Source organism: Triturus cristatus, chromosome 8 (assembly GCF_964204655.1).
Source record: "Triturus cristatus chromosome 8, aTriCri1.1, whole genome shotgun sequence".
Classification (NCBI taxonomy): Eukaryota; Metazoa; Chordata; class Amphibia; order Caudata; family Salamandridae; genus Triturus; species Triturus cristatus.
Genome location: NC_140591.1, coordinates 180,323,740 through 180,347,550, shown reverse-complemented (window position 1 = coordinate 180,347,550; position 23,811 = coordinate 180,323,740). Strand labels below are relative to the sequence as shown.

The 23,811-nt window shown below is 42.8% G+C and overlaps 1 protein-coding gene across 2 annotated transcripts in view; it reads left to right on the top strand.

Annotated features, from left to right (window-relative positions):
- The window catches only part of DYRK1A (dual specificity tyrosine phosphorylation regulated kinase 1A), a 551,386-nt gene that overhangs the window by 144,569 nt on the left and 383,006 nt on the right, over positions 1-23,811 (top strand). For both annotated transcript variants that reach the window (XM_085621267.1, XM_085621268.1), the window contains exons 3-4: positions 3,919-3,993; positions 19,705-19,904. In XM_085621267.1, the coding sequence (XP_085477393.1) occupies positions 3,984-3,993; positions 19,705-19,904 (210 nt within the window). In that variant the 5' untranslated portion in view covers positions 3,919-3,983. The remainder of the gene's footprint in view (positions 1-3,918; positions 3,994-19,704; positions 19,905-23,811) is intronic.

Sequence of the window (23,811 nt, the reverse complement as noted above, 5' to 3'; positions counted from 1 at the left end):
CTGAAAAGGTATCCCTGAAATGAACAAAGAAAGCACTACTCCCATTAATTGTGGTCGAGCCCCTCATCATACATAAAATATATAACGTTTATTTGTAAAGCGCACGTTCACCCAAGGGTATCTCGGTGCTGAATAACATATGTTTGTTACCTCATGGTGCTCATTTTATCGACCTCCGAAGGATTAAAGGTTGACTAGATATGCTGGGATTTGAACTTGTGACCATGAGGGCAAACACCGTTTCCTACAATGGACGCATTAGTTCACCAGACTCTGCCTCAAAGGCTGCAATCCAAATGCACCTTATACTCAAAAGATAGCTGTAGCACCGAGTAGCAGACTATCCCCTCTTCCACCAGACTCCCTATCCCTTTCAGAAACAATTAGCTGCCTCATGTTGCCTGCCTCTTTGTAGCATGGGTGACCTCCGTACTAATGCTCTCCCCCATGCCTCTATTGTGAAGTAAGACATCATTTTAATGCAGTTGGCCCTTCACACTGCCTGGTCCCAGTGCCACTGCACCTGCCTTACTTATTAGAGCTACTGCTTTGCAAATCGAGTTCAACTCTGCCTCTTGTTTACCCCCCACCCTTCCTGTCAAGTCTCTGAAGCCTAAGGTAAGGTGTCTTTTCTGCTTCAATTTTTGCCCTCTCTTGAGCTATTGGTCCGATGACCAAAGCAACACTGGCATAGTAAGGATGCACTGACCCCCTAATAGAAGCAAGGAATGAATAGTACAACACCAATAATAGGGGTTTAGTTGGGCCCTCACACCCCTATGCCCCTGCACCTGCAGCACTAGGGATACAAACTCCCCTGCCGACTCCACTGAGTCATCACGCCTATGCTTGTGTAAAAAAAGATAAATACCCACTTCTCGCCCCTTATTGCTTGGAACCTGTTCCCTGCTCAGCAAGGGTGGTCAGGGCCCCAATGCTAACAAGGAAACTGGCTCTCCACCCACTAATGCTATTAATACATCCATAATTGGGGTGAAGTGACCCCCTCACGCTAATGTCCCTGTACCAATGCACCTGCTGCACTAATGGTAGTGATGGACCTTAAACTCTGAATCATTGTGTGGCAGCCTTTCTTATACTGTGTGTAAGACAACTTTAAAATAATGATTTGCATATTCACATTGCTTTCAATTACATTTTGGAACCTCCTAGCTCTATAAATAGACCAGTACTATTAAGCATTTGTGCCAACCAGGATTCAATTATGTGAGACTTGTCTCACGGACTGACATTTTCAGTGTTCAGATTGACCATCTGAATTTCATAATGTAGAAGAGTGTATTTTCCACCAATTAGTGTAATCTGCATTTTTTCATTTAAGGTGTTACACATTATTTTAGATTCAGTTGCTGTGAAGGTCTAAGTACAACAAAATAGTAGAATAGGTTTTGCAGCGTGAATCTTTCTGGATTCACTATGCTGTGCATTATTCCGTAATCTAGTGGTTGGGTCCGGAAAAAAAGAATGTCTTCATTTACAAGTATTTACTGAATCATTTTCAATTTCCATGAAACACCACTATGGACCCCAAGGGTGGCGCTCACCCCCAGTTTGCGGACCTCTGCTCTAGATGACCTGGTCAGGGAACTTTGTCTGTGCTTTTACCCTGAATCCACACGTAGTCAAACTGGTCTACTCCAGTGCCAGCATAATCCTAATAGCACCAGAGGGGCCATGGTAGTTATGGTCACAGATCAGCTTTACCTGTAAGGATGTCTGAAAAGGAGGTTGCTGTGCTGATCAGATCAGATCTCATTCTCAAGTTCAGAATCCAGGTCCTTCATTTCAACCTTCCATTCTTTAATTTGGCAGCCTAGCTTCTGAACGCATTTGGCATGGTCACTAGAATCTTCTTGAAGAGTGTCCAGAAATTGTGCACCCCCTTACAGGAGAGTTTATGCTTTCAAATGGAAGACATTTTGAAATTGGTGTGTGCTGAAGAACTTGGTCTAACTGGTCAAGTGATTGTTTGAATCCCTGCATCAGAGTATGCAGAAAGAAAAAAAGACGAGAAACTCACTTCAGCGTCCATGGGTGTCGCTTAAAGCTTTTCTGCTACTTCACTTCTGGGGTGGGTGCCGAAGCTGAACGCTGCCAGGCAGCACATGGGTGCTCTGGTGTTGAAGTTCCCTCGATCAAGTCTGGTGGGGATAGTCTAAAGCTGAGGAATCTTTGGTTCGTGTCCACCAAAAGTAGTGTTACAGAATTTGAGGAACTTGTTCTTCTTGCTGATATCACGTATGCATAAACTGTTCTTAAAATTCAAGCTTTACGTTCCGTGGACCAAAGACTGCTTCATTATAACAAAGTGGTCCTGCTTACACATCTGAAGTTTCTCTAAAGTAATCTTGAATTTCTATGGTAATCAATCCAGAGCATGATGAGATAATGAAGGACTGGAATTCCTTGAAGCAGCAATGTCAGTATTCGATCTTTTTATGGCTGCAGTGCCCTAGTTGTCCCTTTAGGCCTTTAAAAAAGGTTTGCGAAATGGTAATTTTCTTCACTCCTAGTTTATGTGGTGACTTTACTTTTAAATTGGCTTTTGGTTTTTAAAGAAAATAAATGGAATTTGCTTAAGTAGCCTTTTTAATGGACTGCTAAATTGTTTTAGATGAAAAGATGTCGCTTTTCAAATAAGTGAACAAATGCGATGATCTTTTTAAAATTGCTTTGGATGCAGCATATGGGTTTCACACTTCAGTTCAGTATAATATCAATGAAGATTTCCCTGAAGCAAGATTAGATTACAAGTGATTAACTATTCCATCTTTATTTTTCCTCTTCCAAGGAGTAAGAGCGTTTGTACTGTCTTGACCCAAGGTGAGCTGTCACCTATGTTGATCTGATGTATTTTAAGGGCATGGGTGACCAGCTTTTTGTTTGTCACTACAGTTAAGAGAGGCCAAGTAGTGCTTAAGTATACCAGTTCACATTGAGTCACTCTTTCGAATATGACCTGCTACTCCTTGTCCACGACCGAACTTCCAGTAGAGGGAGGAGGTGTGGCGCCACGGCCAGGGCGACTGACTCTGGAATCAGGGGATCATTGTTCGATCCCCGGCACCAGATTAGCCCAGCACCATGTGACGCTGGGCAATAGCTTGCTTAATCTTCCTGACTGCCCCCAGCGCCTAGAGACCCTTACGGGTGATGGTTCGCGCTTTACAAATGTGGATATTATTATTATTATTATTATGTACTCTTCAATAGGCTATGGAAGCTTCTGCTACCCTGACAAATGGCGTCATAGTTATTAATATTTGCCGTGCTCAGTCCCGCATCTGAGGAAGAGTTTGGGAGTGCTTTGGGACATATTCATAAGCTGAGGAATCTACAAAAAGAAGTATCAATCAGATGCAATAGTTCCTTAATTTCAGTAATCTTTCTGGTGAGTGCTAAATCTTCCTCCTGCTTACCCTTTGCAGATAGTGCTGTTCATAGTAAAGTTTAAAGGTATTAATCTTGTTTCTTCCATTAACTTATGATCTGCTGTCATGAAGCTCTTTTGGTTGTGATCTGTGTGCATCTGGTGGCTGTCCAAACAGTAAGGAACTAACAACAGCATGCAAGGTTGTTCCATATATTGGTCAGTGTGGACACTTGTTTGAAGTTGCAGCTATGACTGGAGCCCCATGGTGCATCTGTCCATGTTTACATTTATTGCTAGTGGAAAAAGCGTCTTGAACCCTTGAATATTCATAAACTAAGGTGGGAAGACATACTATTTGCTGCTTATACTCATTCAGTGCATTCGTAGTTTAGTGAATGAGAAGAGATTTCTATTTTATTTTTGTATACCAACTCAATGGACTTTTTGCTTAGTTTTAATATTTGGCTTTTCCTGGTAATTGTTTCACCACTATACAAATGAATTTTGTTTTTTTTTCATTGCAGCCTTTGGTTTGCTACTGGACGTGCCTCTCCACCCCACAGGATGATATGAAAGTTGAAGGAAGACGATGCATACAGGTAATTGTAGCTCTCATTTTCTCCCTTTCTAGTAACCATTAATGGTAAAATATATCTGAGAAGCTTGGCAATGTTGATATATTGGTAAATATTGAATATCGAAGTCAAAATGTATAGTTAGTGCAAAATATTTAGCCATGTCCCCATTCCCCAGAAATTTGTGAGTTTAGGAATGTTATCCCTTTTGCTTATGACTGAAGATGGATATCTTTGTTTACAATATATTTAAGATTTAAACTATTGAGTCCTTAAGCTTCGTGTTGGAAAGTTTCTGTTGTAGTAACCCCCCCACACATTTTGCCAGACTACTGATGCACTTTCTCAGTACATTAAACCCACACTGATGCCATTGGACGTACAGCTTACTGTCCTACAGACAATGGCCGACTCTATTGCAGGAGTTGATAGGAAGATATCAGAACTAAATGGCCTCTTAAAGAGGGGTCAGGAAGCGGCCTATGTGGTCCAAACGACACTACCACCGTACCCCTGCGTATTGATCATAGATAAGTTATCAACCTTACCATCTGTGTTAGGGGACCTGATATCCGACCTAAAATCAACAGTTTCACAGACCTCAAAACTCCGCACTGAACTGCCTGCAACGTTCGCAACGCCAGTGGCTTTACCAGCAGCAGAACAGGCAGCAAACGGCAACCCACCCCTGGTGGGTAGGGAAGTCCTACCATCACCGTCAGAGGAAACAGAAGCTGAAGCTATGAACCACTCATCAGCAGCCTCTGCAACCACAGCTGACTGTATTAGTCAACGCCCAGATCTCTTGCAAAACTAGCAGGAAGAAAAAAAGAGAAGGGAAGAAACAGGCCTCCAACTGGCGCAAGATCTTGGACAGAACTGCAACTATTTCCATCCTCAACAGCAAACACTTGTTGCCGATAAGCCGCAGATGTGAAACAACTTCCACTCTCACCCTTGCCCGAGGATCCAGAGAGTCCCTCACCGTCGCCCACTGCCGTCTCCCCAGCAGCTCTGGCAATACCATCTGGAGACGTCACCTGGAAACCTCGATTCAGTGACAGCAAGCGGAGGCTTTCCCAGGCAAAAATTATTCATTTTGCCTATAACCTCGACTTAACAACGCCCGAACACTCTCAAATAACAGAAACCTGCAACAATGCCAAGACCAGTAACGCAGAATCTCCTCAGCAATCTACACGAGGAGCAATTGACATCACAAGAGAACCCGGGAGAGACGGGCAACAAAGCGCGCAACAAACCTGCCACTGGCAGCCCAAGTCGTTCTTCCCAGACCAGTCATTCCGGCTGTGAGGGATCGCTAACAAAGCAAACGGTAGTGCATCACCAGGACAGTACGACCATTATTCTCTTCACTCCAGAATACACGTCTCGAGGTAGAGATGACATACTGAACAGGGGGAACATATTAAGACTTCTACATTCGATTACAAGCCTAGGAATCATCAGCTGCTCTGATCTTCTTCAAATAGTGTTTCTGTCAAACAATGACCCACAATGCTCGGAAACAACTAAAGCAACCTGGAACTCGATTGAGACAGCTAAAAAAAATCCTGGAGGAAGAGGCAATATTTGAAAAATGGGGGATAAAATTCCTGACTTGAAAAGCAACCTCCCTATCCGACACCTTTTTTACCCCCTGTTAGGACACCCTCACGAAAAAATACCAATTCAGTACTAAAATGAGCCAGGAGACCTTCTCCAAGAGTGTACAGCCAAGACACGAAACTTTCTTCTCAGGACAAGAATCAAGGTACCCAGGTCATGCTCTGCCGGTCGGTCCACAAAACTGGAGGTCGATTCAACGTACCATCAACACAGTTGACCGCACAAATTGACAAAGGGGAAGAAACTTTGATTATCCCTTGGACAAGACCAGTCAAATTAGCAAATGTACTTGGAACATCAACGGTTTAACCAGCAAAAGTAACGACCCAGAGTTTCTGCAATATTTAAACTCATTTGATTTTCTACTGCTTCAAGAAACCTGGGAGGAAAAGGCATTTGAAATACAAGGGTTTACATCTTGTTGTATTCCATCAAACAAAAGCTCCATCTTTGGTCGTAGATCAGGGGGCCTAACAATTTTTGCCTCCATAGCAACAATAGGCGAGGTTACAACAATAGAATCTCACATAGCACCTCCAAGTGTAATACAGGTGGCAAAGATATCGCTCCGGTTAAATAACCAACTTCAAGAAATTATAATAATCAACACTTGCATCCACTCCAAATGGAAACGACAAGCTGCCAACGAACTGATAAAAGCCTTGGAAAAAGTAATGGACTAAGAGGATTCTGACTTAATCATCCTGGCAGGCGCTTCAACATGTTTCTAATTAGCTTGGGTCCAGGTGATGGCCTTGATCAAGAACTTAGCGCTGCATGGGAGTGCCAAGACAGGGCTCAGCAAAAATTTCAAAACCAAAAAATTGCTCAAAAAACTTACTACGGTAATTAGAACACCATAATTTAAGAGCCTTGAACGGGCGCTCCCCAGAAGATGATCCACCGGTTGCAACTTTTCATTCAGAAAAGCAATCTTCCCATTTGGACTACACATTTACATCATTAAACATGATTGGCAGAGGTAACGGCGTTCAAGATAGGGACGAGCGACCTCAGTGACCACCTGCCCCAAGAAGAAACTGAACCACACACCGGTATTGACATTGAAGTGACTTCAAACCTAAGGCTGCTTCGGTGCAATCCCTGTAACATCGGCTCCACAACCCTTGCAGCGAAAACTCTTTATACTCAAGTGGCAAGCTCCGCGACAAAATTGTCAGAAGTATGGCAAAACTTCATCCTAGCCATCAGCGAGAAATTATTGAAAGGGCCATCAAACAGATAATAAATCGAACACTGAGACAGATGCGAAAAGACCCAACAAACCACGACTTACAAATTATACTACGGAAAGCGAAAAGAAATGCTAAAAAGGAAGAAATGGGGGAAAAAAAGAAGAAAAAAAACGATGAGCTATGGGCAAAACTCCACTACGAAGTAAAACGGCAAAATAGCACAAGGTTCTGGCAAATGATCAAAAGAATAAAGAACCCAGACCATCTTGGCCTTAACTCTAACAAAAAGGAGGAAGTATGGACAAAATACCTCTTCAAGCACTTTAACAACACATACGCTGACAAAGAGGATAGCCTTGAAGAGGTGGGGACAAAGGGGTCCAGCAAAGAAGCTCAGAGGGAAAAACAGACAACTACCACATAATGGCCATGACCCAGGAAACAGGCGCTAGTGGAGCCATGCTACCATCTCGTATGGATAGATTTTTGCCCGGAGATCGGCTGTGCAGAACCGAATTTCGGTGAAGGAAGAACACCTTCCGGTGGATCAAAATGTCAAGGCAGACACATTAAGCAGACTCAAGTCAACCTGCTATGAGTGGGAAATGTATCAGAAAACCCTCGGCAGCAGTTTTCTAAAATTGGGCAAACCAACAGTGGACCTCTTTGCGACAGCCCAGAACAAGAAATGACGGTTCTTTGCAAGTTGGTGTCACAAACCGGGATCCCCGGGGAATACATTTTTGATGGCATGGTCAGGCGACAGGGGAGTGAAGGCAAATAGTTTGTGAAAGCACCACATCAAGGATATCAGGTCTAGCATCTGGGTGAAGAGTGGGGCTACAGTATCTTGTGTCAAGGTGTAAAGGGTCTTTAGAATGGTAGCACCCCATTGTTTTTCTTCCTGGTCACTTCTGATGTCGGCTGTTGATAGTCAAGGTGCATACTGCTCACATGTCTTTGTGCCTCTGTTGTGGTACTAAAACCTAACTTTGGTACAAGTCTGCTGCAAGGATCATCACTCAAGTCAAACCTATGAAGGACGCATGAAGATGCAACTGACCCGATCCGGTTCTGAAAAGGCAGACTGGGAATCCACATATCCTATAAGCCAACTGTGTGTTTAAAAAAAAAACAGTGAGAGCAGCGGACTCATTTGTTGTTTTAGTTCCAAGTTCTCTGCAGCCGATCAGGAGGTACTCTGCAGTGTACTCAGAACAATAACATAATCAAGGGCTGGTATCTTCCTGATGGCCAGCTCCTCAGAGGTGAGGGGTGACAAGTCATGTTATCAAGGACACAGACGGAAATCACTGATGAAAGCTCATAAGTAGATTCCTTCTGCTAAAACACCCTCTCCTCCACAAATGAAACAGAATGCTATAATTTGAGGGCCTTGAAAATCTTTTTATCTGATGTCTCGCTGGCAATCCCACAAGAGGCATACCCTTGAACGCTACCAAAAATAGTTGTACTAGATCCTTGGGGTGTTCTTAAGTCAGCCACTGCGCTACTGGAGACGGTGACCTTGTTGTTCAGGTAGGGGGTGCTGGACCAAGGGGAACAAAGTGGGGAAAGTAATCTGACCGTTCTTACCAGTAAAATTAAACATTTTTAAACTACTTAACATTAATTTAAGCCATCCCATTCAGAATTAACAAGGGTTGTATTGACTTAACTGATTCCCATTACAAAGATGCATTTTTCTTGTTACGAGAAGCATCAAATGCGAGCAGAACTACAAGCTTCATTTGAGGTTACACCAATAGGATGTTTGAAAAAATATGGATGTAAATAATGAATTTAGTTGTCAAACTAAGAATCTATTTAAAAATATGTTTGCTGTGGTTTAAGGAATTATTTTAAAAGAGAAGTTGAAATTTTAATGCTGATTTTTGTCAATTATCTCCATGTAGAATTGCTGTATTTTTAAAGTCAGTAAATGCTATACACAGCATGCCCGTTATCTTTAAAAGTTTCTCGTTAAAGATAAGTGTCAAAAGCAATTTAAAAATGTGACAATGCGCAATTAAATTTCTTGTTTATTGCTTGTTGTCTATTGGACACTAGAAAGTTGTTCTACCCTAGCAACTAAAGGAGGATATTTGCCTTACCTTATTTGATTGGCTAACTCTTTAAATCTTGCTGTCATACATTGGTACTGGTAGGCTATGCTAATTAACTGCTGTTGCCAGGTTTCTGTGTGCTAGTGTGCTGCATTGTGTTGCCTGGTGAGAGACATTGATGAATGTGTATTTAATGATCTGCAGCAGTTCCCTTTCCATTCATGGACGGCACAGATTGTAGTAAAGACTTGAAAAGAATTACTTAATTCTTAAGAATACCTAATAGACTCATAGACTAAAAAAAATATTTTCTGCATGCCTAATAGTCAAATCTGCTATAGCTTTTTATCATTAAATTTTACTAGACTAGTTGCACTGAGCCTTTTACGCTATTCCGATATTCATATTGTTTATATTCTTATGAAAATACAGTGTGGGGGTGTGCGTGTGGGTGTGTGTGTGTGTGTGTGTGTGTGTGTATATATATATATATATATATATATATATATATATATATATATATGTATGTATGTATGTATGTATATATATGTATATTATCAAGGCAGGGGATTCTGCCGATACGCGTCATAGCCCACATATCTGCAATAAAGTAATTTTGGAGCAAGTTACCTTGGGTCGCTGTGTCGTACTCTGGTGCAAGAAGGAGATGCGCTGGTTTTGGTTTGGATATATATATATATATACACGAACAATTTTCCACAAGTTGGGTAGAAAAACGAGCCACTCCAGTCCAAAGGTTTGCTTAATGCTGCGGGTTTATTCGACAGACAACAAGACGCGTTTCGATCTCAGCCGAGATCTTGGTCACATGACCGTAGGTGAGTTTGACTTACAATTTAAAGGTACAGTGTACACGACGCAGCGTGTATAGTAAACATAAAATAAATATTCATCAATACAGAGGCTTGTGCGTGTTCGTTCAATCATACAATAAAGTTTGGTTTTTGTACATACAAATATATAGTTATTTCATTTGTAAATAAACATAATCCAGAATATAAGCTGAGGAAATAAATTCAGGTTTATTTACCCTCTTCAAGGTGGCACAGATTGAAATGGAGAGATTGAGTAAAGTATTTCAATCAGGCAGTATAGGTAGGGGTGAAGGTCTAGTACCTCAGTTGAGCATTGGCCAAAGTGGAGAATACCGGTAAAGTACCTGGATAATCAATGAGGAAGGCGTGAAGGTGTAGTACCTTAAAGTGCTGACAAACAGTGAGGCAGGTGATAGTTCTATTTATTCAATAATCGTGATATTTTCAAGATGAAAAATTCAACAAGATCGTCGAATCTTGTGTGCTCTTAACCAGTTATCAGTGACTATATTCCTCGTATTCCAATCTGTCAAGATAAAAATAATAAATCATTAATATTGAAATATAAATCCTCTGGTATATCAAAGCAGCACTTTGTTGTGTACATTGTCTCAACATAATAACATATTTCCACATTCTACACATATAAAGGTATATGTACCACCAGCTATACAATTCTGGAAAAGAAGGTAGAGTTACAAAACAGCACATAAAGTAAGCCATAAAATGAAGTTAAAATTTGTATCACCCCGTTAAGGTGATATCATAAAGAAACTCATGGTTAGGTTGCGGGAAGCGTATATCAATTTTCACAAATGTACATAAAGTTCTTCGTCATTATTCATACCGAGTGGGAACATACTGCCAGCTAGTAGAATCAGTCGTGATTCCAGACGGCGCAGGGCTCGAATTCTATTACCTCCTCTTGGGTGTTTTGGGATGGTTGCTAAGCCAATGTATCTAGCTTTGGTCCAGTCACCCCATGCATCTCATCAAAGTGTCTCGCTGTACTGTAGCTATGGTCATGATTGGTGATGGCCGGCAGTGTTCTAAAATTCTTTTCTTAACTGGAAATGTGGTTGATCCTACATACCATTTATCACACGGGCAGATAATAGCATAGACTACAAATTCAGTGCTGCACGAAATGGACTTATTGATTTTCCATTTGTTTTTGAGTCTAGGTAGTGTGATTTCCTTGGTGTTAACACTGTGGCTACAGGCTTTGCATTTGCTGCATTTGTGAAAGCCTATTCTCTGATCTAGCCAAGTTTTTTTCTTTTGAGGCTGTAGATGACTATCTACTAGTTTTATCTTTTAAGGATGTAGTCTTTCTGTAGGTGATAGCTGGTGTCTGTCCTAACTTAGTTTGGAGGAGAGGATCCTGTGTGAGGATATGCCACCTTTTCTTTAAGATTTTCCTCAACTCGTCTGCCTGTGTACTGAACGTTGTAATAAAACGGACAGGTGTGTCAGTATTGTCTGGTTTATTCAGTTTTTTAGGGGGCGAGAATAGGGCATCATTATGGCTTAAAAGATCTGCCTTTTTGGCGCCTCTTTGCAGCATCTTGCTGGGATATCCCCTGTTTTTGAATCTAGTTATCATTTTAAGTTTATTTTTTTCATACAGTGTTTTGGTGCTACAGTTCCGTTTAGCTCTTAGAAATTCGCTGTAAGGTATACTCCACCTAAAATTAGGTGGGTGACAACTAGCTGCATGGAGGATAGAATTCCCTGCCGTTTTTTTCCTGAACAAGTCAGTGGTTAACATGCCATCTTCTATTGTTAATTTGATGTCAAGGAAATCTATACTGTGTTGGCTGTGTTGCATGGTAAACCTAAGGTTCAGGTTATTGGAATTCAAATGATTTACAAATTCAAGCAGATCCAATTCGTTGCCTTCCCACACAAAGAAAATATCATCAATGAATCTGAGCCATAGTCCGATATTATTTGACCATGGCTCAGTATCTTCACTCCAGAGTACCTGCTTCTCCCACCAGCCAACCATGAGATTGGCATAGCTGGGGGCGAAGCAGGTACCCATCGAGGTGCCCTGTAGCTGTTTGTACCATTTGTCATTAAACATAAATACATTTTCAGTGAGACAAATTTCGATCATTTGTAGGAGCATCCGTGTGTGTTCCAAAAATTCAATGTTTCTAGCTTTTAAGAAATATTGGCAAGCCATCAGGCCATCTGTATGTTTTATGCTCGTATATAAGCTCTCTACATCTAGACAGACCATCCAATATTCTTTTTCCCAGTGCAGGTTCTGAATTTTCTGAAGGAAATCTGTGGTGTCTCTGAGATATGAATTGAGGTCTTTGACATATGGAAACAAAAAATGGTCAATGTATACTGATGTTTTCTCAAGAAGGCTATTTTTGGAAGAAACTATAGGGCGACCAGGTGGGTTGATTGGATCCTTGTGTACTTTGGGTAGTAAATAGAAGGTAGGTGTGGTGGGTGTTTCATTCATTAAATATTTCTTTTCATCCCAACTCAAAAGTTTTCGGTCAGACCATTCATTCAGGTACCCATGGTATCTAGTGAGTAGTATGTCAAGATATGACTTATCTACCCTCTCATAACATGTGGGGTTGTTTAATTGTCTCATGGCCTCTTGGATATATTTGTCCCTATCCATGACGACAATGTTCCCCCCTTTGTCAGATGATTTGATCACTATTGTATTGTCTTGCTGTAAGCTGGATACAGCCTCCCAATGTGTTTTACTCATATTCCTGATTTGTGGGTGTTTGTCAATAATTTTGAGTAGATCTTGACTGACCGTCTCATGGAATAGGTCGATGTTGTCTTTGGGTGTCTGTGGTACAAATTTGGAGGGGGCTCTGAAGTTAGTCAGACTAGGGGCATTGGTTTCAATTCCTAGTGCATGTTCATTGATGTCATTACTGTTGGGATCAATTGGGTTTTGTGTGTTCATGACATTATCATTGGGATTTTGTAAGTGCTGCATGTTTAAAAGAAATGGAATATCAGCTATGGCTAATAGCTGGTTACCACTAGAGCTAGCTTCTTGCGACAAAGTGCCGGCATTGGTATGAATGACTTTGCCACGTGATGCGTGTAGTTTGTAAAGTTTAACTTTACGTACGAATTGATAGAGATCAATTCGAGTTTGGGCATAGTTTAGGTGATTATCAGGACAAAACGATAAGCCTAATTTTAAAACTTGTTCTTCAGAAACTGTAATAGGTCTAACTGACAGATTCATTACCGTTAATTGTTGGGTGGAGTCCTCCATTATTGTTTCTTGTTGTCCTGGCTTCTCGTTCCCATACCAGTATTGTTTTTCCTTTGCCCTCCTGCACCGTCTTTTCTTGCTCTCATATTGGCGCCTCTTCCTCTTCCCCCGGTTTTATATATATATATTCACTGAAAAAACCATAGGTTTCACACATGTTATAGTTAGCGGAAATTTTACTGATAAAAAACCAATGAAATTCCCCCGTTATAGTTAGTGCAGGCAACTATAACTCACGCGACCGCAATCCTCTGCTGATGCTAATACTGCATTTAGACACTTATTTGCCCATGTCTTCTTCCATACATTTTTAGCTATACATATATTACAAATATTTTTTTTTCATAAAGACACATATGTCATCAGCAGAAGATTGCGGTCGCGTGAGTTATAGTTGCCTGCACTAACTATAACGGGGGAATTTCATTGGTTTTTTATCAGTAAAATTTCCGCTAACTATAACATGTGTGAAACCTATGGTTTTTTCAGTGAATTTGCAAGGTTTTTTAAATGCTAATTCCTAACTATAACGTGTGTGAAACCTATGGTTTTTTCAGTGAATTTGTACGGTTTTTTAAATGCTAAGTTAATTTACGCCATTCGTGGCGTGCGCGCCCACTTAACGCAGTTCGTTCCGTGCGCGCACGGTGCGCTTCGCGCACCGTGCGCGCACAGTGAGCACGCGGTGCGCTTCGCGCACCGCGCGCCCACTTTACGCCCACCCACTTTCCTCCGTGACTATGGTATGGGTGCCATTTACCACAACAACTTGCGTTATGACATGCAAGACATTTATAGAGGAGATGGTGTGCACTTCAATGATGAAGGGAACAGAGTCTTCCTCTTGAACCTTAGACTCTGCATCGGTACTTACTTGTAGGTACCACTAATAAATCATTTCATAAACACAACGGCTCTTTTTAGAGCCCCCTAATATCTAAACACTTAAATCTGATTTTCATTTTTTTTTTTTTCTACCGTACGCTTACCGTAAGCTTACCGTACGCGTACCCCGTGATTTTTTTTAAAATCAATAAATGTTTTCTTTGTACTTTACAGTCCTTCTTTGACCCCCTCACAAATGTAAGGGGGGTCTGTAACTCTCCTCATTGCCCCCTTTTCTTGTTTTCACTCTTTTTTTTCTGAGTGAAATACACAAAATGGCGGCCGCCGCTTCCTGGTTTCGGACGATTCGAATGTTTACTAAGATCTAAGAGCCAATCAGAATCGCGCTCGCGCACGCCACCGTACGCTTACGGTAAGCGTACGGTAAGCGTACCGTAAGCGGGCTCAGATATATATATTGATTTAAAGGCTATTTTCTCAGAATCTACTGAACAGATTTACACCAAACCTACAAAAGGCACTTCCTTGACCTAGGGACTACCTCTCTGCCAAATTTCGAGTAATTCTGTTCAGCCGTTCGGGCTGTAGCTCGTTCTAAAGGTCCTATGGAAAAATGCATGGGAAAAACGCGTTTTGGGACCCCCCTTTTATCTCAGCCCCCGCTTGACGGATCCCCCCGAGACTTTCAGGGTAGGAGCAGAGCGTAGCGCCCCACCTATTTTGAGAAATTCGCGAGGATTCATCGACCGGCGCCAAAGTTATTCAAAATAGAATGTTGAGGTTTTCCTATGGAAAAGGGGTCCTAACTATAACTACCTACTGGCGACCGCCAGTAGGTAATATATATATATATATATATATATATATATATATATATATATATATATATATATATATATATATATATATATATTTATTTTCCCATTAATCTGTTTCTTAATCATGCTAACTGAGAAAGTATGAAAATCACACTTTTGGATATTTTGCTTTCTTTTCCTGTTGTATCAGGAACAGTATATTCTTTTTCTCTCGATTCAAGCTAGCCTGGCTGAAGAAATTGCGATACCCTGAAACTGGTCCCAGAATGCTTGTTTCTTGTCCAGGAAAGGCTTGGCATTTTGGGTTGGAAGCAGGGTCAAGACTGATTTGCATGTAGCTGGTTCTAAACTGGAATTGCATTGAGCAAAAAAACATGGATTTATGCCCAGATCTACGTACTGGGCGTGAGTGTTTGACAATGTTCAGCATTCCGTTCATTATGTTTTTGTGTTGCTACTATCTTCACTGACAGGCTGCAACATTTACCAAACCAGGCGGCCTTCCTGGGCCTGAGCATCAAAAACAAGAGTATGAAAACCCCGCCATAATAGTAGTGAACGAGATGGCACTTAAAGTCCTGTGCACTTTGTAGAAAGCCTGCTGAAGCAATATCCTTTGGACTCTCACAACAAAATCATTCAGGCAAATTGCCACCAAAAACGAAGCTGCAACTGCACTAGGGTAGATTGCTCTCAATACTTGAACACTTTCAATCCAGCCCACAAACAGTGCAGCTAACGCACTGACTGCCCACTTCGATTTGCACATACAGCGTTGATGGCTCCATTGCACTTTGGGGTTAACCCCCAGGGACCACTGGATGTATGCATACAACTTCTTCCCTGATCAGACCGTAACAGTACCCTAAAAGAATTATTAGTGTTCTGCAGCTGTTCCCTAATCCACTGCTGTTCATAAAGTGCCCCTCTCTTACGGCACGGTATGCAGCATTTCCACTTACTCAGCCATATCTGAGATGCAGCACAAAGGTCCACCTATTACCAAAAACTTGATTAAACCATACAAGACTACTCTAAGTCTTCGCTTGGACGAGCTTCCCTTGGCGGAGGTTCCCAGAATTAAGAAGGCTAGAACAGGCAGCCGCCGTTTCTCCTACAATGCTTCTAAGCTCTTGAACTCCCTACCTCTCCCTATCCACAAGGAAGCTAACCATTTGACATTTCGCAAACATCTGAAAACTTGGCTATTCTCATAAACCTTCCCCTCCCCCTAGCTACTGCTGCAGCGCTGAGATGCCTCCGGGTAGCCATGCGCTATATAAAAGCCTCTCATTTCATTTCATTCCTGTTCTACTGCGCTGGCATACAAATGGCTGCCTTACGCCAACACAGGCACTGTGCACTATGATCCAACGGGGTGTGCATTGTATGAATGATTGTTTAACAATCAATGGAGTCGTTTTCCTCTTTCTATGTATGCTGCAAAATGAGGTAAAAGAGGAGAAATGAAGTTATTTCTCCTTATCACGCCACCCTCTGAGTGACATACGGTTTTGACGCTTTCCCGATTTACGCTACGTTCTAAATCTGGGAATGTGTCAAAACCTATGACATGCTTCCCCAGCGTAGTGTGAGACAACACAGCGTCGCTGCGTTGCCTTACCCCATATATACAAGCCCATGAAAAGCCACGCAGGGTGGCTTTACATGGCCTCGTAGATGTGGATCTGCACGTCAAAAAAAGTAATGTTCCGGTGGCACACAGGGCTTGTAAATAACCCCTCGGTGTTTCCAGCTCTACTATCCACTTAATTTCAGCAAAAATATTTCAAAGGTATGCTTCTGTGGACAGACTCTACATACAAGGTAGCTTGGAGCCTGGTCTTGTACATTATCTTTTTGTCAATCAGGCACGGCCGGCACAGGTAAAAGTGGCGTGGCGGAGTGGGGAAGGGGAAGTCTACAGATGACTGGATAGGTAAAATAAATACAAAAAAAAAAAAATAATAATAATAAAACCACTTACTTTGCGCTCGCCGCATTCCCGAGATTTTGCGAGTGCAGGGGAAGTAGTTTTTATTTCATTTTTTATTTAATTTCTACTATCCTGTTGTCAGCCCCTTCCCTACCCTGCCCCACTGCGCTTACCTGTTGCGGCCGTCCCTGCGTAGACCACAATGGAGGACTTCAGGAAAGATGCCGCTGGAGAAGACTGTGCAGGAGTCCGGTGGAATCCAATGGTGAATTCTTGAAGAGGAGACGCTGTAAGCAGAGGGGACAGTGTCCATGACACTCTGCGATGACCAAGAGGCTCGGAAGAGCAGTGCTCATCGATGATGGATGTTTCAAAAGAGTTGATGGTGACCTTGTCACTGCAGGTGTAAGGACCAGGTGATGCTGAGGAAAACCAGGAGTCGTGCATGAGCTGTCCCTCGTCGTAAGTCGAGAACCAAGGGGTCAGTGTCTGGCGGGAGCAACAGCAAGCCTTGGCAGCTGCAACAAGTGTGGGAAATGGAGCAATGTCTAGACCAGCAAGGTCCAAGGGATTCCCCCACTGGCATGGGAGTCAGAGCAGGCCCCAAGCAAGCAAGGGAGCCCTATAAAGCAGGAGAAGACCCTCAGAAGGACCCACAGGCCGAAATCACAGGATTCGCTAGAGGACTTTGAGAAGCTCACTAAGAAAGAAGGCCCACAGTGCAGAGGATACAGTCAAGACGCTGTACTTGGCAGGAAGAGATGCTGGAGCTTTTTGTATCCAGAAAATCTCTGGGGTGCAGTGCTAACAACCTGTGGCAACGGCAAGTTGACATAGTGTACAAGGGTTTGGTCCTAGCAGTTCAGATGAGGGATACTGGCCTTAAACTTGCTGAGAGGACAGGTCAGGCCTCGAGGGAGTTGCAGAACCACGACCTGTGTTGCTGAGCTTTTCGAAGTCTATAGGACGTCAGGGGCAGCAGACAGGTCAGCTTTGTTGCCATACCTGCAAATGCAGGGGAGTGACTCCGTCAATCCCAGGGAGATTACTTCGGGTGCCCTTGATGTCCGTTAAAGATCCTGGCAGAAGCACAGTAACTAGGAAGAAGACTTGCAGAACAGCAAGACCCGGATCAGCAGGAGTCTTCCTTAATGCAGTCTCGGTTCCAGGCGAAGTCCAGCGAATTCCAGGTGTCCAGATGGTCGAAGAGTGACGTGGTTTCAGCCTTGAGTCTTGTCCCACGACTAATCTGAGGACCCACTCAAAGGTAAGCCCTTTATACACTAAAAGAGGTTAGGACGACTCGGGGTCCTTCTCAGAGGAGGGGATGCACAGAGGGGAGGATACTCCCATTTCCTTTGTCCAGTTTCGCACCAGAGCGGGAGCCAAGGGCTCCGCCAACTGGAGTATGCAAAGAAGGCACTAAATGTGCCCTTCAAAGCAGGCTGGTGCGGGCAAACGGCCCAACTGCAACTCAATACACTAAGTCCTGTCTGGGAGGTGGTAACACCTCCCTGTTAAAGGAAACCTATTTTTATACATTCCCCTGCTCAAGCTGTGCGCAGCAGCAGGAGGGCAGAATCATGTCTGGGGTCTGCAGCAGCACTAGCTTGCAGGCAGACCCTGGGAGGCTGTCACCGGGAGTAGGGGGGGGGCTTCCCGGAGGAGCCACTGAGTGCATTGAATTATACCTCCAACACTGGTACACGTGTTAGAATCATACCCAAACACAGTTGATACCAAACATGCCCTGGTACGGCACAGCCAGTATATAGTTAGCCATCGCATAGTGACACATGGCCACTATATATCAAAATGGCCAACAGCACTTACAAAACCTGGAGAATCGACTTTGGGGTTTTTAGGGGTGTCCTGCTCATGCAGGGGCACCCACTGACTTATAATACAGCACCCTGCCTTCAGAATTGAAAGGACTGCCTTGGAGGTGACTTATAGGTTTTAAGTGTAATGACCTCAGATATTAGATAACTTATTTCTGTTGTTAGTGTGCTAACACCAGCCTGCACAGGCTGCAACGGCAGGCCTGTAGTCAAACTTTAAGTGGCCTTCATGGGTTGAACAATACATGCTACAGCCCATTGGAGACTCCTGGTGTACCTATGCCCTGGGTACCTCAATACCATTTACTAGGGACTTATAGGGGTACACCAGTAGCCAATTGTGGAGGTACAAAAGTCCGTACCATGCAAAAATTGAGGATGCACCATGACTGGGGTCTTGATTAGCATGATCTCAGACTAGTCAAAACACATACTGACAACAGCAAAAAGTGGGGGTGACCATGAAAGCAGATCCTTTGTTCCTACAATGGTGGTATGCAGCTGCTCCTCTATCACTCTCCTGAATTTGCACCCCTGAAAGGACAAGTTCATAATGCTGGCTCAGGGTTATTTGGCGCTAGAGCTGAAATATTTTATGGTGTCTTTAAACTTGCAGGAAGCGTTAGTTCACATTCCAATTTGACATATTTGTGGTTTGTTGTGGGTTCTACCCATTACCAATTGACAGTATTTCCTTTTGGATTCACATCAGCACCTCCGGTCCTCATGAAAGTGATGGTAGCGGCGGCTTCATCTCAGAGTCCGCAATTGCAGTATTCATGTACATGGACAACTGGTTGATCAAAGCAAAGTTGCCCGAGGTAGTGTCCCATCCAGTGCAATCAACCGCTTCCCTATTGTTCACCTTGGATTTTTCAATCATTTGCACAAAATCTCCTCTCTCTGCCTCCTGTTAATTGGGATAGTATTGGACACCATTTCGCACAGAGCTTTCCTGCCTCCACATAGAGTATGGGACATTACAGCAAAAGGGAAATACTTACTCCTTCCAGGTGCCTTTCTATGGCAGTGAAGATTTAAAAAATATCTTGTTCTGAAAAATTACTGGTATATGCAAATCAGGTGTTTTTTTGCTTTTCACAGAGTTTTTAGTGTGCTGATCAAAACAGTGGATTAGGAGATGCAGTTAATATTACCATAATCGTTAATTTAAATACTGTCAATTTAAGAAATGTACAGTTTGCAATTCCTGATGATGGTTCATGCCAATATGAATTATGCAGATATTGTTTAATTTTTGTATGCTGAAAATTTCTTATTGTTTTTTTTTTTTAGGAGGAGAGACTTCAGCATGCAAACCCTCATCTGTTCGACTTGCACCGTCATTCTCATTTCATGCTGCTGGCCTTCAGATGGCTGGACAGATGCCTCACTCGCATCAGCAGTACAGTGAGCGTCGGCAGCAAAGCATAACAGACCAACAAGTTTCTGCTTTACCTTACACTGACCAGATTCAGCAACCATTAACAAATCAGGTATAACCTCTAAAGAAAGATGCAATTAAAAATATTTTCTACCTGAAAACTTATGGCATTTTCAGCTTTTGACAAATAGTTATTGGAAACTTGGACTTGTCTAAACTTCTTTCAAAGATGGATTCTTTGTATAGTCTCTCGCATGCAGTGGTATGTTTTTTTGGTAAAGGAAGGTCTCAACTAAAGGCCTAATCTCCTATTTTAAACCTTCAGTATGTAGATTCCTCAACATGTGAAGGTCACCATGTGCCGGATTGGATCCAAAAACTCAAAGTAGTGTTCCTTCACACATGTAGATTGAGTGCTGCTCTACTCTGATTTAGTGCTGTTCTGGAAGTGATTAACAGAGCTGAATATAAGCACCATCCATTCCATACACGCTGGCATTAATTCCGTTCTATACTTTCAGACATGGTTCCAGAGCTCTGCCTCTCTTTTTCTTCACCTTGTGAAGTGATTTCTTTCCCTTGCAAATTTTTCAGTGTGAAAGGGATTTGTTACCCTCTTCGACTACAGGGTTTAAGTGTTGTAGGGACTGTCAAACAGATGTCTGTGAAAGATCTCCACGAGGTAGGTCTGTGGTATTTTGTTTAGCACACGACTCCAAGGCCTGCAACGTCTGTTGGGATGAATCCGAAGGCCTCTCTTGAATGGTAGTTGAGGTTTTACGTGGCAAAGCACTGCAGGACTCCACTGAGGTTCTGTCATAGGTTAAATTGCTATGAACACTGTTAAAGGGTATTTGTTTTCCCTTTAAGCTTTGTTTAGCAGGTCTGCTATCCTTGTGCAAAATACCCTGGAAAGTTATGTTTTCTAGATTCTCTAAAACATGGCCCGCAAAATATGCTTTCTATACCCACTGGCACTAAAGACTTTTTTATGTGGCTACTGATTCAGAAAGATAGTTTGACTCCATCAACCCCGCAAATAGACTGCATCAACCTGGCAAATCACTGAGCTGTACTGGAGTGTGATGCGTTTAGATAACTATCAGTGTTGCGAAAAAGGATTTGATTAGTAAAATTAAAATCCTATCCTAGTGAACACAGTATGAATTGTAGCTGTAATAAAAATGAACCAAATAGTAGCTGCACCATTTAAGAGTAACATGAACATAAGAATATAGCCCCCATATTATTTTTTTCAGATTATAGCAATCCCAGCCTCATGACTTTCGCTTACTATGCTGCACTTTGAAAAAAGAAAGGCTTAATTTGAATTTTTATAAATGGGTCATACTCGCACCTGCTTCAAATAATGTAGTTATTTTTCAATCTAATAACATATGCATCTGTTTTCATCCGTACTAGGACAAAGCAGCCTGCAAATGAAGGCTGAATGTGCCTCCTGTTTTCCTTCAGCAAATATGGGTGAAGCAATTCCTCATTGCTTCTCATTTCCTGACACAAATTCCTCTCTAGCTATCGTGATTTACATAATATTATCAGGCCTTTTAAAAAAAAATCTTTTGCAGTTAACAATTAGCAGAAAGTGGGCTTGTGCTTTTTGACTTAATTTCATCATGTGGAATTATGCTCTTTGAACAATAATAATTAACAAGAAATGAAATCATCAATTTTCATGAAACTTGGGCCACAACTAAGGGTGGACGGCAAACTCCGCTCCGCCGACTGAGTTTGCAGAGTTTTTCCCACTTCGCACTCTGCTTCTGGCACACAGTTTTATCAAAAACTCCTCCTCCACCAAGTGTCGAAGTTTTACTTGCGCTTACCCCTTTAGGTGCAATAAAGATTATATTTGCAACAATGAAAATTCTGAGCCTTGGCGTAGAAAATAGTAATGCTGGTGCCTGCTGCAATCTTCAGCAAAACAAATCGACAATTTGTCGCGAAGGAGAGAAATAACAAAGAAAGTAAGAGGTGATGGACTCTGTCTGAACCTCCCCAACGAGCCCCAGTGCACAGCAGGGGTGTATGGAACACCATGATTGGCAACGGGAAGATCTCCTTCACATGAAATGTTCTACGCAGTGGCTTATTGTTGTCCTCATCAATAGTCAGAAGCACTGAATATTCCTGCCCATGTGCGGGGAACCTGAATATTCCCGCCCATGTGCGGGGACCCTGGAAATAATAATAAATATATATAAAGATAATTTTTTCCACACATCAATGTAGCCCCTATAAGGGAGGCAAAAAAATGCAACAATCAATAACTGCTTTTGTATAAACATACTATAGAATGAAGACCACAGGAGGGCAATCTTTACTTGTACTCTTTTTAATGAGTATACTCAAAATAGTCTGTAAAAGAGCAAGAATTGTTAGCCTACAGACTGCGTTGAAAACCAATAGTATAGAAATTGAAAGCAATTGTAACATAAACTTGCGCCGTGCCTTTAAGGCTGCCTTGACCCCTGGCTTCCCATCATGCTTCAGGAGTGACAGGTCAGTTGTTCTTTCTGGCTCCTTCAGTCAGGACCCTGGAATTCACAGCTCTGACTTTTTGACTTTTTTTGTCAAATAATTCTCTGTTTTATTGTGGTGTTCTGCCTTTCACTTGACGTCTTTTAAGGTTTTGTGTGAGGTGCAACCATTTTTAACAGTGATTGTTTTTCTGTCAAAATGCCATTTTTGACCCTTGCCCCTCCTGTGGCAAGGAGGAGGCCAGGTCTGATACACATTCTGTGTGTATTCTCTGTCTCCTTGACTCTCACTTCCCAGAGACCTGTCAACCTTGCAAGCAATTGTCTAAGAGAACTCTCAAGGAGAGGGAAAGTGTTCGCCTCTATGGACTTTCTGAGAGAGGTAGGTCTCCTGTGAGACAGAAGAAAAAGAGGGCCAGATCGACGTTGAGAAGCAAAATTCCGTTCTGTTCCCCTTCGGTGTCGGGCTCGACGTCGAATTTACCAGCGACAAAGAAACGGCGGTCGTCGTCGAAGCCATCGACACCAAGATCAAAGACTGCATTTTCGACGTTATCAGGTAGTGAACCCTCCGTTGGTGTCAACCCGGCGACGCCTAACGTCGAGGAGTAGGTCTCAGTCAGTGGTGGTGCAACGTTCGATGCTGAGGCACAAGTCTCCGTCGGCGTTGTATCGCAGAGGATCGACATCGAGGCATGAAACTCCATCAGGGTCCTCCCAACACTTGATGTCGAGGCACAAGTCTTTGTTGCAGATGAGGTTAACGTCAAGGCACAAGTCCCTGTCGGCGTCAGACCAAAGGCGATCAGCGTCGACTCATAAGTCTCCGGCATCGTCCCAAAGGCGCTCGACGTCGAGACACAAGACTCTGTCGGTGCCACCTCGCGGGCGCTCTACGTCGAGACCTGGATCTCAGTCGGCGTCAACTTAAGGACGTTCGATGTCGAGAAGAACACCCCCTTTGTTGTCGTCTACTCGACGTTGGGACACAGTTCCATACCTAGAGAACGCTCGATGCCGAGGACACATCACTCAGCATCACTCAGCATCACTCAGCATCACTCAGCATCACTCAGCATCACTCAGCATCACTCAGCATCACTCAGCATCACTCAGCATCACTCAGCATCACTCAGCATCACTCAGCATCACTCAGCATCACTCAGCATCACTCAGCATCACTCAGCATCACTCAGCATCACTCAGCATCACTCAGCATCACAACATCGATCTAGGTCCTCCTTACGCCCAGTGAGCAAAATCACCAGCACTGGTTCAGGACACAGGGTCTCTACGTTTTAACGTTGAGACACTGTTGCCAGTCTGCATCGACCCATCACACGGGTTCAAGACTCACTTCATCTTCAAGATCACCGGAGGAGATTATCGCGACCTCGACCAGTCCAGCTGCTTCTCTGGTACGGCTCTGTTCACGCTCTGTGGCTCCTGCACGAGAAGGGAGGCAGAAATCTCCATCTGTGCACCTCTCTCCTAGTTGGTCTCTGGATCACTTGCAGAAAT